This window comes from Zalophus californianus, chromosome 3 (genome assembly GCF_009762305.2).
Source record: "Zalophus californianus isolate mZalCal1 chromosome 3, mZalCal1.pri.v2, whole genome shotgun sequence".
NCBI lineage: Eukaryota > Metazoa > Chordata > Mammalia > Carnivora > Otariidae > Zalophus > Zalophus californianus.
In genome coordinates this window covers 126543239-126563291 of record NC_045597.1, presented here as the reverse complement: position 1 = coordinate 126563291, position 20053 = coordinate 126543239, and the positions used below count along the sequence as shown (strand labels likewise).

The 20053-nt window shown below is 36.1% G+C and overlaps 1 protein-coding gene across 3 annotated transcripts in view; it reads left to right on the top strand.

The window, feature by feature from the left end:
* LOC113920824 (fibroblast activation protein alpha) overlaps nt 1-20053 on the top strand; it is a 74022-nt gene that overhangs the window by 11460 nt on the left and 42509 nt on the right. For all 3 annotated transcript variants that reach the window (XM_027591177.1, XM_027591178.1, XM_027591179.1), the window contains 8 exons: nt 6912-7010; nt 7952-8046; nt 8986-9060; nt 10550-10602; nt 14001-14073; nt 14745-14865; nt 15753-15907; nt 17932-18035. In XM_027591177.1, coding sequence (XP_027446978.1) covers nt 6912-7010; nt 7952-8046; nt 8986-9060; nt 10550-10602; nt 14001-14073; nt 14745-14865; nt 15753-15907; nt 17932-18035 — 775 coding nt within the window. The remainder of the gene's footprint in view (nt 1-6911; nt 7011-7951; nt 8047-8985; nt 9061-10549; nt 10603-14000; nt 14074-14744; nt 14866-15752; nt 15908-17931; nt 18036-20053) is intronic.

Sequence of the window (20053 nt, the reverse complement as noted above, 5' to 3'; positions counted from 1 at the left end):
TGGGAGCTACTACATTCTTCAGTGACCTCTTCGCTTTGACGAAGCTCAAATTGCCTCATTTTCTCTCAACCTACATTTTGAGGTGTAATTATTCTAACCTCTTGTGTGTTGCTTGGTTCTTGGCCTTATTTCTGTGTTTGTTTTGTTCTGTTGTTGTTGCTTTGACGTGTGCTTTCACTTTAAATCACAGTATAATAATAAAACGCCAGCCTCTCAGATCAGATGGAGTGGATTTAAACTCTATCTCTGCTATGTATTAGGCAACCTACTTTACTTCTCTGATTTCCACTTCCTAATCGGTAAAATGGTGTTAATAATAGGACTTATGTCCAAGAGTTGCTGTGAGTATTTAACGGGACCAATGCGTGTAACGTGCTTGTTACTTATAAGAACTTAGTAAATTATTACTGGTCTAAAGCTGCCTCAGGTCTATTTTTTTTTCAGAGTTGTCAGCCTTTGCTGAAATATAATATTAGTTTGTAAATAGTACATCTCACACACTAGTATTTTCTACACTTGCCCTTGCGGCTCTCACTCCACATGAAGTGATGTCTGGAGGTGATGCCTCCTCCCAGACAGTCTGCAGAGCCCACAGGAACACGGGTGTGTGTGCCTGGAAGCTCTGGTCACTTTCCTTGAGGTGGCTCATAAACATCGCTTCCAAATCAAGTTCGAGATTTAGAATAAAATGACCTGCCACCTATTTGTGTGCCCACTTAATAAACCGTATTTTCTCATTTAGTTTATGATGAATATTAGAGCTAACATCAGATGTCTCCACTCTCACACTTATTCTCAATTTTTCAGGACTGGAAAATTAAATGGCAGAAATAGAAACAGAATCCTAATAATGAATACACAAAGTTTTAAGAAAGAATTACGAAAATAGTGAATCACTACTTATGAATCATTTTTGTGAATTGTAATTTCTTGGATTTGTAATTGAAATAATTTTCAGCTTTGCTTTAGTAAGTTGAAAATGCAAATAATTAAAGTACAGTTAATTAGAGTGTTTAGGCAGTGTATGAGTAACTTGTGCCAAAGATAGGCCAAATTGAATTTAAGGGCACTGTCAGGAATTCAGTGTTAATCAAGTGAGTGTCAGTTACGTATAGGAGATATGCTTTCAGAACTCATTTGTGCTTCTGCTCAATTATTTAAAGTTTTAAAATTATGGATGTCAAAACTAAACATCCAAAATAATCAGAAGATTATATTTCAAAATTAAAATTAAAACATTATTTGGAAAAAAGCATGAAAATCTGTTTATTCATTCCATAACTATTAGTGGAATATTTTTCAAGTGACTGGAACTTGTATAGTGTGATTGATGTCATGGAGTGGCACTTTATACTGATTTACACACATACACACACACTCAAACCATTAGAAAACAATGACCTCCATGCTTTCCCTGCAATCTTTCTTTAATCTAATCTGGGGCAGAATCAGTCTCTTTACCTTTCCTTCATTCTTTAAGGATCAGCAGAGGGAACATACCTAAAGAAGAGTCCATTTGGACATAGCCTCAAAACAATGAGCAAAAAGACTGAATAGGGGCATAAATGTTAAGGAAGACCATTAACATTCTTTGAAAGCCAGGATCGACACTTGGTTGTAGGGTATCTATGGATTGGTATGCAGGCCAGCCCCACCCACGTACCAGGAGTTTATAGGCAAGGAGAGATTTCACTGATAGGCACAGGAGTTCACTGAAACAAGTAGATTCAATGAAATCACTAAATTGCAGAATCATCTACTGGAGGGCTTGGTAAAAATAAAAGCTACCAGGGCCTCAAGGCCTAGAGATTCCAAACCAATAGGTTTGGGATAAAGACTTGGAATCTGTTTTTCAAAAAACACTCCAAGTGACTCCAAGGACTAAATTTTTTATACATTCTGTAAATGAAGACTTGTCCAGGTAGAAGAGTGTATATATGAAATTCACAACATGGACAAGAAGGTAAAGAGTAAGCGCAGGCACATTTTTGTGGGAGAATTAATGAAAGTAAGTTAACATAAAATCTGTTCAGTTGATTTATTTCTTCATTCAACAAATATTTATCATGCTCCCACTCTATGCCAAGTACTATCCTGTCTACTGGGCATACAAGAGTGAGAAAAACCAAATACAGACTACTGTCATTGGTAAAGACCTATGCCTTATACAACTTGCATAAATATAGAGATGAAAACGGTTCATGTACAACAATTTCAGGTGGGCGCCTGGGTGGCTCAGTTGGTTAATTTACTGCCTTAGGCTCAGGTCATGATCCTGGAGTCCTGGGATCGAGTTCCGCATCGGGCTCCCTGTTTGGCAGGGAGTCTGCTTCTCCCTCTGACTCTCCCCCCCTCATGCTCTCTCTCTCTCAAATAAATAAATAAAATCTTTAAAAGAAATAACTTCAGGTAAGTATTGAGATAGTAATAAGCCAATGGCATTTTCATAGAGCCCAGTGGAAGGTCATTTCTGCTGGTAGCTGATATAGGGGTTAACACTGATAGTGTAGTGAAACATAATTATGTTTATGGTCTTTCTAGATGTCAAAGAACCAAAGCTTGGATTGGAATTTCTGAGTAAACTTCATGTTTCATAACTCATAATATGTGACCTAATGTAGCTTCTCAGAACAGATGCATTACTCCATTGCATTGATGAACATTTGGTCATTTTCAGGAGAAAGAAAAGAATGCCTAATTTAAATTCGTCCAATTTGATTTGGTATTACTCTGATCCCAGCCTGGCTCTGGTATAATCACACCCTCCGAGCCTTGGCTATACCACATGTGAGGTTAAGAGCAATTGCCTACCCTAAATCTATGCCATGAACCTTACTTATTTCCACATTAATATAGCTGGCTCCTCTGGATATGTTTTCTGTACATCCACTCATCTCTTCTTGGGTGCTGGTGGGGCTTATTACCATTATAGTAATTAGTAGTATAATAAATACATGTTTAAAATTGCTTTTCAGATATTTTGAGTCATAATAGGACATATGCTAAGTTCTATACATAGATTATTGGCATTTATAGCTACTATGCACCCATTTAAAATAAATGACTAACTAGGAAGTAATAGTAAATACACTTTAATGTAACTTTCCTGGATAATCTGAATTAGAAGTTCTAACAGAGTAAATAACAAATCGCTAAAATCTTTTTGAGAAATCTGACAAGAATTAGCATGATTTTTAATGATATGAAAAAGAAAATGAGTAGGTATTCTAAAAATAATTTGAAACTCTTGTTTTTTATAAATTTCATTTATCCATATATGTGATATTAGTACTAAGTCTATTTATGATCAGTTATGGAGCTCTAAGATGACCAAAATGTTCAAACACAACTGATGAATTTCATGATAGTAAAATGAAAGTGAACATTAATTATATATACTAATAGTCTAATCTGAAACAGCATTTCCCTTACTGTGATTTTATTTTATTGTTTTTTAAAAAGATTTTATTTATTTATTTGACAGAGAGAGCACCCACACACAGGGGGCAGCAGGCAGAGGGAGAGGGAGAAGCAGGCTCCCCACCGAGCAGGGAGACTGATGCGGGCCTCGATCCCAGTGCCCTAGGACTATGACCTGAGCCGAAGGCAGGCGCTTAACCGACTGAGCCACCCAGGCGCCCCCCCTTGCTGTGATTTGAGTAGATATTTAAAAACAAAAACAGTTCCAGTGGTCAAATTAGTTTGGGAAACATTGATCAAGAATATTTATTTGGTAGGAGGTTGGGCAAAATGGCTGAAAGAGAGTATGAGATACAAGCTTCCAGTTATAGAATGAATAAGTCACAGGAATAAAAGGCACAGCATAAGGAACGTAGTGATATTGTAATAGCGATGTATGGGGACAGATGGTAACTATGCTCACGGTGAACATAGCATAATGAATGTATACACTTGTTGAATCACTATGCTGTACACCTGAAACTAATATAACATTGTATGTCAACTATACTCAGATTTTTTAAAAAGGAAAAAATATGGAAAGAATACTGATAAGTTATGAAAATAACAAAAGCTAACATTTATTCACTGATTACCATGTGCCAAGCATAGAGCTTGATGTTTCATTTCAATTAGCTCACTTAATTTAACCTTCTATAGAAATGAAGATTAACTACTATGAATTTCTCAATTAAGCATAATTGCAAGTAAGGAAAATTATATGCAAGGATATTTAAAGAGGAAAATCTATTATGTAACTCATTAGCCATAATCAAAGCATAACTTATGCTAGACAAAAAAGTAAATAAATAAAAGCAAATAAATAAACCACCAAGGTTATATTTATTTATTGAATTAATATAAAAAAAAGTTTTCTAAAAAGAAATTATCTAAGAAGGTATTTTTTGGTATTCACTAAATCGAAAATTTTTTTCATCTGTATGTTCAGGATTGTGTAGACATAAATGTGTCTCAAAGGAAAGTAATTTCCACTGCAAATAGTGTTAGAATTTCCCCTTAACTATATTAGAAACAGATTGCAATTTACTTTTAGAAGAGTTAAGTAAAATTTAATTAAAATATTTCACAAGTATTCTAATGTTATTGTAGTAAAATGGTCTTTTATTCATTGAATAGCAATTATAAAATCAGTGGTAAATATTTTACAAAAGACCATTTAATTAAATAGAAGAACTTTTATTATGAATAACTGTATGGCATGTACAACCTTACTTAGAATTCAAAGAAAATGTGAGAAGATGAATATCTTAAAAAACAGAATAACTTAGTGTTATTATTTAGTCTATAGTTGCAAAAGGGTTCACCAGCCAACTGCATTCTTATAGCCACCAGAATAATTTTTAGTAAATGAAGAAAATAATTCAGGGTCTTAATCAAGCATCTGGAGCATATATTACTTCAGTATGAATCAGTTAAAATAGCTGAAGATGCTATTATCCAGTTGGTCAATTAACTCTTATCACACGGCTGTACATTTATGTAATTACAAGCTTATAGAGCATGTTGAGTCTCAAATTTCAAAAGCCAGTGTGGTAGGACTGGAAGTATTATCACCATTTTCTAGTCCAGTCCTTTATAATAGCACAGGTGAACAAGCTGTGATGACAGGATTGACTTACTAAAGCCCTGCAGGATATTAGCAGCAGAATGATCCTGTAAAAAAGAGGGCATAGATCTCACCCAACCACCCTCCATTCATCCATCCTCCATTCTTCATTTCATGTATTCATTCATTCAACAAGCAGTAATTAAATGCCTATTATGTTCTAGATACTAGGGATGTGATGGTGAGCAAAACTAGACACGGTCCCTGGCCTTACGGTGACTATTTTGAGAATACAGTGGAAGATGGAGAAATATTAATAAAATAATCACTCAAATACATACAAGATTACAAATCAAGACAAATTCTTTTTAAAAAAAGAATATGGTCTGTGGTAATGTATAATAAAGGAACCAGATCTAAACCAGGGGGCCAGAAGGGGTTTCCCAGAGGAGTGTCTTTTATATTAAGCATTAGAGCGTGAATAGAAGGAATGAGAGGGGAGAAGATGGAGAAAGGAGGAGAGGCCCTGGAGAAAGAAATGAGCATCTGAATAACAGAAAACCCTGTATGTTTGGAATCTAAAAAGTAATGAGAGAGAGGCAAGAAGAGCCAGGAGGGCCATTCCAGACCAGCTAAGGGCCTACAGGTCGGACGAACATTTTTGGTCTTTGTCCCAAGAGTTATGGAAAGCTATGAGAGAGTTTAGCAGGAGGATAAAGTTATAGCTCTCATCTTCAACAGTTTTATTTTTGCATGGGCAAATACCAGATTCACAAATGCTATTCAAGGTATAGGACATTTTTTTAAGTTTTGGTTCTGTAAGTGATGGCCTGGAGAAGGGGTAGGGTGGGAGGGATGGAGAATGGCAATATGGATGTGAAGGAGGATTGGAAGTTGGTTGCCATACTATCCATCTGGCGTATCTGACTGTTTAGGAGCTCTATAATGAATGTGTTCTGAGAATAGAGTCATGTTTGAAAAACACAATTGTTTTGGAAGATTCAAATATAGGTGAAATTTGCTTGTGGTTTGTGAGCTACCTTAGGTGAGGCTTTATATGGCAAACCTCTACTTCTGGAATTTTTAAGATCATCTGCATAGATGATAGAGCTTTTGTGGGGGGTTTCTCTGGCCCACTTTCTCTTTATAAAAATCCCAGTCAGGATAGGAAATTATCTAGGTTCATTAATGTCTCCTCTCTTGAGATGTCTGAAGGTAAAGATTTGGGCTGATCGCTTCTGACCAAAGGGGATGCTAAAATATGTCATTGATAAACCAGTAGTAATCCAAGCCAAGCATCTATGACAAAATGCAATGAACTGCTTAAAAGACTAGGTTTTTAGGCTAGTCTGCAATGCCAGCTTTGCAAGGTCTAGAGTTGTTGGATCATCATCTCATCTCTCTGACAACTCTGCATTGCCTGAATAGCATCCTGGCTGCTCCTTGGACACCATCATAGTTCTTCCAGGCAAGCAAACTGCCTCTCTAGGCCTTCATTAGCCTGTCTATTAAGGAGATAACACAGATCTTAAGACAGACATTAAACAAGTGTTTAGCAATGGCAAGTCTTTTCTTTTCTTTGTTGTTTTGAGAAAGAGAGAGAAAGAGCACGCACATGCAAGGGGGAGGGGCAGAGAGAGAGGGACAGACAGAATCTTACTCAGGCTTCACACTCAGCGTAGAGTCCCACCTGGAGCTCAATCTCACAACCCTGAGAACATGACCTGAGCTGAAACCAAGGGTCGGTAGCTCAACCCACTGAGCCACCCAGGTGCCTGGACAGGTCTTTTTCATGACATGAGACAGAACAGATGAGAGACAGGCTCAGAATTTATTTAAGTTATTAATCATCTTTTTTGTAATAATGTTTCCATTTCTCCCAAAGTTCATGACTCTGAAGGAAGTACAACAAAAACACTCACACTGAAGGATATTTTAAATGGGACGTTTACCTATAAAACATTTTTCCCGAACTGGATTTCAGGTAAGTGAACTATTTCTTTACCTTTTGGGGTTTTAAAAAAAAAAATATGTGTTTTTATTTTTAGTGCCAACACATCTCTATGGTAACCGAAGCCATATCCATTGAAATGGAAAGAAAGAGAATTATTTAGACAAGTCAAATGGCCACCAAATCACCTTTGACAGAACCATTTGGACTGCATTTACCCAATAGTCATGATGCCCGTTGGAGTTTCAGCAAGAAAGTAAAAGTTGAGAGTACATTGCTAGAATAATCTGAGCGCGTTGTATGGTTCTTCAGAATGGGAGATATGCACCTATTTAAGAGAGGTCATAAGAATTTTACCAAAAGAGAAATTCCATTGTCAATCTGGATAATCTGAGAAATGGACAAATCCCACCCTGATAAAATGTCTTTCCTGGGCCACAAAATTGATATTTTCATATAAGTTTCCAAAATAGAATGCTGTCAAATAAGTCTAATCAAACAAATAGTAAGGTCAACTAAGTTGTTTATGACATTATAGTTTATATCTGAGTACAACTAAACAAATCTGAATATTTTAATTTTTCTCTTTAAAAAATAAAATGCACATCAAATGGGTTTTAAACTAAATCAAACACAGCCTAAAGGTAATGTATTTTTTTTAATTGCAAATCAAACATACCATTTTAAACTAGTTTATCTTCTTTGTAATACAGAGAAAATTTTATTCCCAAGCACCCTGAACTGGTCATAATAGGGCAGCTACTAGTAAATTTGGCATTTTTGTGGAGAGTGGAAAAGGGCATCCTTTCCTCCCTTCCATTGTCAAACTTATTATTTTAAATCTGTCAAAGCAATGTCCTGGACAAGGAAGAAAAACAAAGTAATTCTGTGAAATAAGAGAGGTTTCTCTTTCTTATAAATGTATTTTGTATTAAGGGAGATCATTTCAAGTTTGTTTTCCTTCTTGTTTAAAGGACAAGAATATCTTCATCAGTCTACAGATAATGATATAGTATATTACAATATTGAAACAGGAGAATCATATACCATTTTGAGTAATGCCACCATGGTACGTATCCAGCAACATCTTCTTCCTCAAAACTTTGCCATCTCTTCACTGATCAAGGACCAGAGTCCAAACACTCAGCACTTGATCTGGACCTGATCTGCCTTCTTGGCTCCATCTCCCACTAAATTCTCAAATTCTCTCTTCTAGTCACATTAGACAACTGCCCTTGCCTCCTCTCAATCGCCTAGCATCTTTCTTTCTCTGTGGAAAAAGTGTAGCAAGAAACAAGAGTCAAGAACTCAGTCCTTACAAGAGGCAAACTGAGGCTCCGGGTTCTGTCAACTCCCTAGTTATGGAAAGTTACATAAGTTTCCTCACTACGCCAGCCATAGTGTGCCTCATTTTCTCTCTCTAAAGAGTAGGAAGAATAATCCCTCTCTGAGTTACCGTAAGAGGTAAGTGATGTAACATTTGAATGTGGTAGGACGGCGCCTAACACAGAATACACGCTCAATAAACAAGAGCTATGAAATGCAGGTGCATGCTGTTCTATCTCCCAGGCTCTCAATCCTCCTGCTTTCTCCACCCTCAAAAGCCGGCTAATGTTTTAAATCAAGCTCAGATGATACTCTCCTCCTCTGTGCAATCAATGATCCTCTCATTTGGATTTAAACACTTCTTTTCTTAATGCTTTTGCAATGCTGTATTTATATCTCTTTAATAGAACTTTCTAACTTGCAATACATTACTTATTTTCAAGTTTAACATGTTACGCTTCTAGAAATCACAGAGTATGTCCTATTTCTCACATCTTCCTCCCATAGTGTTTAATAAATTTCTTTGTATACAGTAAGTACCATGTAAACATTTTTAAAAATTGCATCGAAAGCATATGTATGTAGGAGTATATCAGTTATATGATACCCTTTTAGAACTGCACATTTACATGGCTCTGGGTATTTTTTTTCTGTATTCTAATCAACTTCTTTGTAATTTCAGAAAAGTGTGAATGCTTCAAATTATGGCTTATCACCTGATCGGCAATTTGCATATCTAGAAAGTGATTATTCAAAGGTATAGACTATTTAATCTGGGTATATCTGTCTATATCTCTTACTAATCCACAGTTTGGCTTATAAAAGTAAGAGGAAGCAAGAGTACATCTTTATATCTAAATATTCAAGAAGTTAATGTGGGTTCTCGATGAGCCCCCAAAACATAACTGAAACATACACAAATAATTCAGAATTTGGTGTACTTGGCTGGTTATCACCCAGTAGTAGAGACTACTTTCCTTTGGGGGGGGGGGCTGCATTTTGAGACACTGATATTTATCGGAAATGGGAGAACTATACTTGTATTTCTAAAGCTATTTGACTTCATAAGCCATTAGTTAATTCTCACACATTTTAACCTTGTGAAAGTTTATTATTATTGAAAATGGGAAAATCAAGGTGTAGCTTATTTTACTTACTTGTTCAAGTAAGATAATATACAGGCAGTGGTAGACCAGGGTTTAAATCTATGTGTTCAGAAGCCTGGAGTGGGAATATCCCACCAAACCGTAACCATTTACCCTTACTTAATTTCCCGTTCCTGATTGAAGTTGTAGAGGGAAGTTAATTATCTTATTTTTTCTACTTATACAACTTGAAGATAATTATTTTTTTGCAAGAAGGCAAAAGAATTTATTATCAAATTAAACTTCTAGTAATTACTTTTAGATAGACAACGTTTTAACTGTCATTTTTCATATGCTATGTGACATGTAAAACTCTCTTAATATACAGAATGAATAGTTAATCTTTCCTCTCCCCAGCTGTTCTGTCTGCTGATTATTTTCCAATGGACCAGGTCCTGGTCACTAGCAATCTTTAGGAAGACATGTTTCAGCCAGTTGGAGTTTCTTTGCCAAGAGTTTGAAAACTCTTTTAAGAAACAAAATCCAAAATAATACTTGTATAATTCACTAACCACCGAACAAATATACTTAATGAGAAAAAGAGCAGTTGTGTTTTTTTTTTCAGGAGGAATTATAAACTACATAGTTTCTATTTATTTTTCAATTTCTATTATTTTCAAAAAGTATCATATTTGAACAAGGCAAACATTTTGTAACAAAACTCTGTGTTGAATGAAATTCTTTACCTAATTTTAGAGGGTATCATTGTAATGAACACAGGTGTAGGGTAATCCTTACAGCCACAGAGATCATAGTGGTTTCACTTCAATCAAGGTAAAGCATAAAGGGAAAATTCTTAGGAGAGAGTGTGTCAAAGAAAAGCTTTTTATATTAAGAAATGTCTTCGGATATGCTTTTTATGGAGTGAGGGTTGAATCACTGCTGAGATTAGTTCTGGAACTTAGACAAACAGCACAAAAGTCCACAGTAAAACTCTTTAAATGAAGACTCTTTTGGAATTGAAACATATCCTTCCTAGTGCCTTGTGAAAATTGTCCCTTTATAATTCCGAATCTTGAGTTGAATGATTTGTGATTATACATTATTAGCATAAGCTTTTTAAGAATTGTAATTTGTTTCCGTCTCCCTTCTTTCTGACAGCTTTGGAGATACTCCTACACGGCAACATATCACATCTACAACCTCAATAATGGGTAAGATGTCATGATTTCATGTCTATTTATTCATACTACTTACGTCTATTATAGTTTCTCAATCCAAATTCTGATTTGAAGTTAAGACTACATTATCTCGTTACTGATCCTAGTTTCTTACTTCTTTACAGTGTATGTGTACCCATAAACTTAAGAAATTTAAGGAAATCCTGTTATGGAATATTTACCTCTTTTTATTTGACTAATATTTTGTGTTTTTACACACAATGCAGTTTTATTTTCCCTACTTTAGAACACCAAATTATAAACATACCATTTGTGAAAGTAAACATATGCACTAAAAGTACAAACACAGACATGGGAATGCTACTTTCAGGAGAGTAGCTACCTCATTGGAAGGAAGCAGAAGGGAAGGAGATGCAATATTAGTTGTACCTGAACACACACTCCATTAATTATTTTAAAATTAATTGTTTTTAAAATTGCAAAATGTAAATATTTCTTAAATTTAGGTTATAGATAAATTGTCATCTGTTATATTATTTTCTTTATTTATTTGTAATGTTTAACTGTTCAAAATATTTGCAATTAAAAAAAAAAAGAGTGAGTAGGTAGGCAAATGACCTAGTGAAAGAATTCCTGGCAGAAGGAATAACATGTAAAGGCCCAACGGGAAGGGAGAACATGGAGTGTTCCAGAAACTCAAAGTAGGTCAGTTGAGTTAAAATTGGAGAAGGGCATGCTGACTAGTGAGAGGTGGTGTAGGGTTGGGAAGGAGCTAGGGCCAGGAAGCAGGGGCCAAATAATAATGAGGAAGCCATTAAGAAGAGTTTAAATGTCATTCTGATGACAATAGGGAGTCACCGAAAGGTTTTAAATTGGAAATGACATGATCAGATTTACACTTTAGAAAAATCTCTCTAAGTATGGACAATGAATTGGTTTAGTTACTCATCTTAATGTCATATCCTATTGCTGTTATGTAAAAGGGAAAAATAATTATATGGCTTGAAGAGGTATTGAAAAATTTTATGGTCTATTTCCTCTTTTGTCCAGCAAGAGCACAAAAATTCAAAAAAAAATCTACTTATTTTAAATGTTCAGAAAAGAATAACTCTGATCTTAAACTGTCAAATTAAAAAATAGGAACTGCTACATAAAGTAGAATCTGAACTCATCTAATGTACTCTGAGTTTTTCTCTTGTCTATATCCATATCATCACCAAATTCAAAAAGTATTTATTGAACACCTACTATGTGAAAAGCATATATGGGAGAGGTACACATGAACTCAAGGCACTAACCCTACTCTCAAGAAAACTTGAAACTAGTGAAATAAAAACCTTACTCTTTCAGCGCAATTTCTTAGGCTTTAAACATTTCCTTATTTTTCTTAGTCATTTTGAAATTCTCCGCGTTCTATCTATGTTGAGGTTCAACAAATTAAACAGCATTCCAAAAGAAGATGACAATACTAATATTTTAATTATGACTTGTATAAGTTTATGTACCAGAATCATTTTAAATATCTAGCTTTTGTGCAGTGAATTTAGTCATACCACTGCTTACTTTCTTTCTTTCTTTCTTCCTTCCTTTCTTTCTTTCCCTTCTTTCTTTCTTTTCTGCACAACTATCTAATTTTCCAGATTGTTTTTTTTTTGTTGGTCAGGTAAATATAGCATAATTTAGGAAGTGAGTGATGACAAATATGTTGAGATTCAAGGCAAGACCACATACCACTAATTCCAAGTTTTCTATGTGCCTCTGAAGAGTCTATAAAAATCTACCACAGAGCAAGTAAAGAGGCTTCTGGTTTCAAGCATGGGAAAGAGTACTGAGGAGATGACAGCCTTTGTAAGCAGCCTCCTCCACTTTCTCTCATAGTGTTAGTTATTTAGAAAACAGAAAATGGCAGCTGCAGTGACTTGCCAGTCATGAAGAGACTGTGTGCTGAGATTTTCAGCTTGGCGCTGTCTGCATGCTTGCATAGACGATTCCACAGCATATCGAAACCTAAGACAGTGTTACAATGTCAAAGGTAGCATGAACGCTGGCTTGACAGAGAACTGTAACCAGGTGAAGAATGTGTTTGTTTCTGGATCATTCCTTTGCCTGTGCCCTCTTGTCTTTTAATATATTCTGGCCCTTCCCGGAGCCTGCTGCTCATAAACTGCCCTCTGGCAGGCGAGATTCTCATTGCAGCTCCAATAGTCTCTCTTTTCCAGGGGCATTACTCTTTCCCCAGTCAAAACAGACCTGCCCATGTTCCCTCATGGTTTGCTGGGCCTCAGGCTGCATGACCAAAGAAGTCACATCAAAGTAATGTGGGTTACAAGACTTCACAGATGTCCAAACTTTAAAAGAATGAGAAAAGTAGAAATGTCAGGCATATGTTAGATCCAGGCTGAAGTTAGTTTTCAGAAGGGGAAGGCCAAAGGGTCTTTCTTCAGGCTCACCAATTTATACACTGGAGGCAGTTCTGGTTTTGTGTCTCTACAAAAGCATTCTTAACAAAAACCACTGATGCAATCTTTAAGAAGATCATAGTCAAAACTTAAGCATGGCATCCTATGACTCTTTAGCACTTATAAAAATCTGAACACATTCTTGCTGTAGAACCACAAAGGCTCCACAGTGCAAGTTAGTCAATTGAGTATTTGCAGGGTGACTCTAGGCATCAAAGTGAGATTTTGGCCCAATAAGATATTTGAAATTTCCCCATGGGTGGAGAACTTTGCAAGCTTAAGGCATACTGCCCAGTGTATGATCTGTTTTTCAGTTTAGCTTGAGATCAGATGTTCCTTTCCTTTTCTGATTTCAAGTCAGATCCCTGGGGAGATTGTCAAATGGCATCTTATTTTCAAAAATTTGAAATGCATATGCATTCACAGAGATGGGGGTTGTAAATGAGAATGTGGAAGAGTACATATTAAACTTCAGCACAATTATAGCATTTGAGAGCTGGAAGGCACTTCATCGACCATCTCAGCCTGATGTGTATAAATCTTACAGTCCTGAGGGCTAAGAGACTTGGGTTTGGTTAGGGGTCTGCCAAGAACCAGCAATGTGATTTTAAAAAGTCGTATCTCTTTAACCTCACGTTTCTTTTTTACAAAACGAGGGGATTCCATTAGATAATTTTTAGAGATGGTCCCACTTTCACAGCCTGAAAATCTTTAATAAATCTTTAATTCACCTCACTATAAAGGTCAGAAAACTGAGACGCGGAGAAGTTAAGTGACTTAAGTAACTAGTAAAGAACCCTAACTACTACTCAATGTGTCTAGTGCCATTGTTACCGCATTCTTTCTGTTAGGTTTGAAGAAGCAGAGGATGATTCTTCATTGTTGTTGTTTACTTTTTTCTGTTTACAAAGATTTTTTTTCATTGAACAGCAAGGTTTATTATTATTTTTTCTTTCTTTTTTTTCCTTCTAGAGAGTTTATAAGAAGAAATGAGCTTCCTCGTCCAATTCAGTATTTATGCTGGTCGCCTGTTGGGAGTAAATTAGTAAGTGTTTAAATTATAGAAGTGTTTAATCATTTAAATAAAAGAGGAGCCATTTGATTTTGGCCTTTGTTAAATTTCCCTGCCTGAAAGGAAAAAAAAAATTCATGACTATTTTAGTGGTTAAAAACGGGAAGAGTTTTGATAAATTGAAACTCATCTGAGAATTCCGCAAAATCTCAAGCTCATGGATAGACTTCTTTAAATATCGCAGTCAAAAACTTTATCCTCATACTCAGCCAGAATGCTTTGTGCCAGAAAGCTGAGGAAAAATATGGTTTTCACAAGTTTCCCAGACTAGCTTCAGACAACATGAAATTTTGTCCAAGCTCTTATTTAAGGACTCTAAATAAAGATTAGATCTGGCTAGCTATTAATATTCAAAGATTTATTTGACTTTCTGTTAATATACACAATTATTTATTTGGGTAATAAAACAACAAATACAATAGTAGACTTTATGCTTTATTTGATACAGACTTTAAAAATCCTAATTGATGTTAATGTGAGTTGGTTGGTTTTTTGACCTATTAAAACGATACTTTAGTTGTGAGTCTTTTTTGCATCTGGATTACCACTCATTTTGCAGGTATTAGGTAAATAGTTAATACAAATTTACAGACTTCATTGTATTCCTTATGGAATTCTCCTCATTAACTTACCACCACGTCTAGGCATATGTCTATCAAAACAATGTCTATTTGAAACAAAGACCAGAAGACCCACCTTTTCAAATAACATATAATGGAAAAGAAAATAAAATATTCAATGGAATCCCAGACTGGGTGTATGAAGGTAAGCTGTATTCTTTTTCTACTGTTGCTGTTTTAGGCTTTTAATTGAAAATAATTGCATATATTTAGTAAAATGGAGATGAGTGGTATGTTACTGAGATGAATGGTGGCATTTCTGAAAGCTGTTATCAGATTAGGAACAGGGTGTGCCTGTTCTGAAAGAGCAAAATCTAGTAATCGGCCTGGGAGAGTTTATTTTCACAAGCATTATAAAGTGGTAGTAATAATTTATATTTCAAGTAGTATATGGTCCTTAGATGCTATGTTAGTACATTTCCTCAGGTTTCTTTTTTCTTGAGAAATAAGCCTTCTTCCAAAACGAAACAGCAGTCTACATAATTTTGCAGGGAAATATTCCTAGTTTTTGATGCTTTCGTGAATTGCGTCCTCTTTCTAGGTCATGTAGGATCCAGGACTCACCTGGACGTTAAAAGGTCTTGTAGTCTTTGCCTTTATTAAAAAATAATATAACTGAACTGTTTTTTTTTTTAATATTCCTAAGAAAAAATCAACTTCCAACATTTCACTCTATAGTATAATTACAGTTCCCCTTGTTTGGGCTACTTTAGATGACTATAAAAACCAGAAGCTGCCCCAAAGGGAAAAATTATTTATTGTTGAAATGTTTAATTAATTTACTTAAATAATTACATTTCTGATTTAATATCAATTCCTAAGAAGACTGGTTGATGTTTGATATGAGGTATAAGGTTAAACTATTTCTTTAAACTCAGATTGTCTTTTTGAACAACCAAATTTTGGCATGTCACATCCACATTAAATAAATTATTTCAGTCAATAAATGGCCATACAACGTATTTTGAAGCATTTACAATGATCTTAAAAGTAAGTATAATTGTAATTAATATGCTTGTATTTATCTTTCAGAGGAAATGCTTGCTACAAAATATGCTCTCTGGTGGTCTCCTAATGGAAAATTTTTGGCATATGCAGAATTTAATGATACAGAGATACCAGTTATTGCATATTCCTATTATGGTGATGAACAATATCCTAGAACAATAAATATTCCATACCCAAAGGTATGTTGAGTACTTTTAGCAGATGCTTCCGTTTCTCCTGTGTCAAAATGAGCAACCAATACCATGAATAGAGGTGGGATCAACAAGTTTGGAGAGCTTCTTATCCTTGTGCATTGTAAGGCAAACATTGTACTGTGCTCTATTATTTATGTGGACATCTGTTGCTTTGGACATCTGGTTGTGCTGGATGAAGTAGTCTTTGCAAAATCCATCGCAGAATCTTTGAAAAACATATGGTCTAGATTATGGAGGAAAAACAAGCTTAACTTAATTTTAATTTTTCATATTTCATGCTCCAAATTCAGGGTAAAGTTCTGTTTTGCAATTCCCTCTTGAATTCTCATGTAAATGCAAACTAGAATGGAAAATACAAATGTTGAACTTGATGTTCCCGTCAGGTAGAAGCAGGCATGAGTTATGATCTTTTCCGGACATACAAGGTAGGTTAAGTTTGTAAGCCTAGTTTCTTCCTTGAGGAAATTAGACATGGAGTGAGCCCAAAGTTTCTTGTATAACCATTCTAGAATTCTCAGTGTACACACTTTTCATTCAGTCCCATGTCTGAAGAGAGGGCTTCCGTGTCTGTAGTGGGAGAATAGCAAGATCACAGTGGAGAAGCACCAGATCCCGATCTGATTTAGATAAAAATCTGAAAATGGAGCAAATCATAAATCCTCCTCTCTCACAAGGAGTGGAAATGATTTTAGAAAATGGTTCTTTGTTCTTTATTCACTACACTGTTTACTTTCCAAAGAGAGCACTGTTATGGATAGATCCAGGGGGTCCCTATATGTGACAAAGATGGACAGATGTGCATACACACAAGTGGCTTTCGATGCAAGTCCAAGTGGTTGTGGTAAGAGAAATAGAAATAGCAGAGAGTCTAAAATTTATGTTAGAAGTCATATGAGAAAAGGCAGTGGATAGGAGAAGCATGTTTAGGGAGGAGACCCTTCAATGGCTGGGTATAAAGTCTGAAAGCTGGAGATATTTGGAAGCAAGAGGTGTGGTACTTGGGCCCCAAGATGTGAAAGAACTTGGGTCTTTGGGAGGGTGTAAGGGAGCAAGAAGAGAGGAGGAACCCATAACTGAGGACTAACTGATACTGGCTGAGAAGTTGGGACCCAAATTTCCATGTTTTCTTGAAGACCGAAGTTGCTGAAACATCTGACATCAGACCGAGAGGTGAGACAACTAGAAAGAAGCCAAAAGTCCCAGCTAAACCTCATAGGGAAACAGGTCAGAGGAGGGCCTGGACAGGTCTTTAGATAAATCCAAACAGCATGGAGTCATTTAAGGCTGTGAACTTAAACTTTGTGGACTGAAATTGTTTAACAATTATAAGACTCTCTTTTTCTGTGTTAAAATAACAGGAACTCTAAGAAGCTGTCTGGGTGTGAACTACACTGTCATGTAAATTTAGGGTGTATAATAGCACAGAAAGTACAAAACAAGAAAAGTGCAAATTCCATGGGCACTTTATTTGGAGGTGACATTTCCCTAATTTGGGGGGGGGATGATAGCAGTAGTAATGTAACCAACTAGGAGATTGAGTGATGATTGTCCTAGACCAAATTATAGGGTACAAAGCAAAAAGTCTCTTTCATTATTTATTCTTTACACTCTCCTCCCCTCTACACTCCCTCTAGCACATGGAGAAATGATTCTTATACTTATCATCATAATAATAATAATAGGAAATACCCATTTTGAAAGTCAGAAAAGAGAATATCAATTATAGAACTGCATTTTCATATCCAAAATATTTTTTTCCCTATGAATCAAAGCTCCCTCATTAATCACTTAAAATATGTGTTTTTCACTCTGGTTGACACAATACTTGTAATTGCTCTGCAAGTAAAATTGAAATGAGATTCCTGGTCATGTTATAATTAGAATGTTTTCAATAGTAATATACTTAATATCATTACCTTATAAAAATATGCCTGAATTCCTAAAGTGTCTTTAATGTGTTGATGATCATTAGAATTTTATGAGCTTATATATCTCCAATTTTTTGACAGGCTGGAGCTAAGAATCCGGTTGTTCGGTTATTTATTATCGATACCACTTCTCCTGAGCATGTAGGTCCCAGAGAAGTACCAGTACCAGCAATGATAGCATCAAGGTATAGTAAGCTCAGCTGCTTCCTACCTTCCACTGAATTTTAACACTGAAATTTCTCTCCTTTTTTTCAAAGATTTTAATTATTTATTTGACACAGAGAGAGAGGAGAGAGAGCACAAGCAGGGGGAGCTGCAGAGGAGGAGGGAGAAGCAGGCTCCCTGCTGAGCAGAGGGCCCCACATGGTGCTCAATCCCAAGACCCTGGGATCATGACCTGAGTCGAAGGCAGACATTTAACAGACTGAGCCACCCAGGCGCCCCTAACACTGAAATTTCTTAATTGGGATTTACACTTCCTTTCTAGTGAATTTATGATGTGTATACTCTAAGCAAAAATAAATAAATAAAATTGACATGCAAACCCAAATACATAACCAAATTAAAAAATCACAAATACATTTCTTAAAAAATCGATTTTTAAAATAGTAGCCTCTTTTGTACATATAAAGATGATCATAGTGATCGGTCTGAGTGATAATTCCCTCAGGTGTGTGAAGGTAAACCTGGGGTCAGTAGGCAAATAATAAAATTCCTATGTGTTCTCCGCATGGTTTCTCTCAACTCTGGTCTACTTTCTCTCCAACCCAGGGTTTATACATCATGCTCGATCACATATGTATGACAAACAAGAGAAGATAAGCCAACCCTCTCCAAATATTAGCATTTTTTTTTTTTTTTACTAGGATGAAGTCTATCCACAGTTATCTGGTTGTCCAATTTCTGTTTGGGGTTAACTATAGGTAAACAGGGACATGAAGCAGTCTCACTTCTCCAGCATGGTGCCCTATGTAGATACTGGCTGATTAGCCCTGATAATAGCAAGCCTCCAGCCCTCCATCAGCCCTCTGTGGTATTCTGGTTGAAGCAGATAAAGCTAAGAGGTCCCCTACGCCCTGCGTAGTGGGCCTCCTTACCACTTCCCAAACCCAGCAGGCCACTGCTTGGCTTCTCTCCTGCTGCCCCATAAAGGGAAGTCAGCCAGGGCCAAGCAATTGATCACTACCAGGGAAAAGAACCACAGCAGAGGCCTCTGCTGGGCCCTGCCAAGGTGAATCCACTCGTGGATAATTTAAAATGGCTTTATTTTTTTTTGGATGATCCATTACTCCCCCAACCCCAATCTAGTGGATGAAAACTTGACTAAATACATCTTTTATTTTTTTCTTTTGAAGTGTCATTCTCCTGAGGAGGCAAATGGAATGATAGAAAGGGTACTGTAGGAGGAGTCAAGAGGCTTGTTGGGGCATCTGTAAAATACTAACAGTTTAAGAGTAAGAGCTAACCTTTTCTCGGCACTTACCATGGAGCAGACAGAATTCTCAAGAACCTTAAGCACTCTCAACAAATTTTGTAGCAAGCTTTAAATTTGGTAATATTATTATTCCCATTTTATATAGAAACGGAGGCACAGATATGTTAAGTAAGTAGCCTTAAATAGGACAACTAGTAGGAGGTAAAACCAGAATCTGAGCCAGAGACCCTTCCAGTTTTGGGATTGCTTTTACATCAATGTCCAAAATTCTGTGGTTTATTTACATCGATGTTCTCTCTCTGCAGCTTCATCCTCAGAGCCAAGTAATAATTGCTGCCATTCATTGACACCAACTACGTGCCAAGCATCATTTGAGTTACTTAGTATACATCATCTCTGATTATTATAGTAAGCCTGAATTTCAACCCCTAATCATGGTCACCGTTAAAACTCGGCTTCCAACACAAACCTGCCTGGAGAGAAAGATGGGCATTTAGCACACTTGGCTCTCTCTCAGCTAGTTAAAAATTGAAAACTTGAGTTTACCTGTGAAAAATCACCAGTTTAATGCTTTTTCCCTCTAGATTGACCAATAGCTTTGGCCTCATGTCTTAAAATGTTTCTTAAGATGTACAAATCCAAAATGAGGAGAAAACTCAAGCATAAAATAATCCAATTAGATGAATGAGTTCTCTTACAGATATTTGTTAAAAGTCAGCAAGTATGGGGTGCCTCGGTGGTTCAGTCAGTTATACATCTGACTCGATT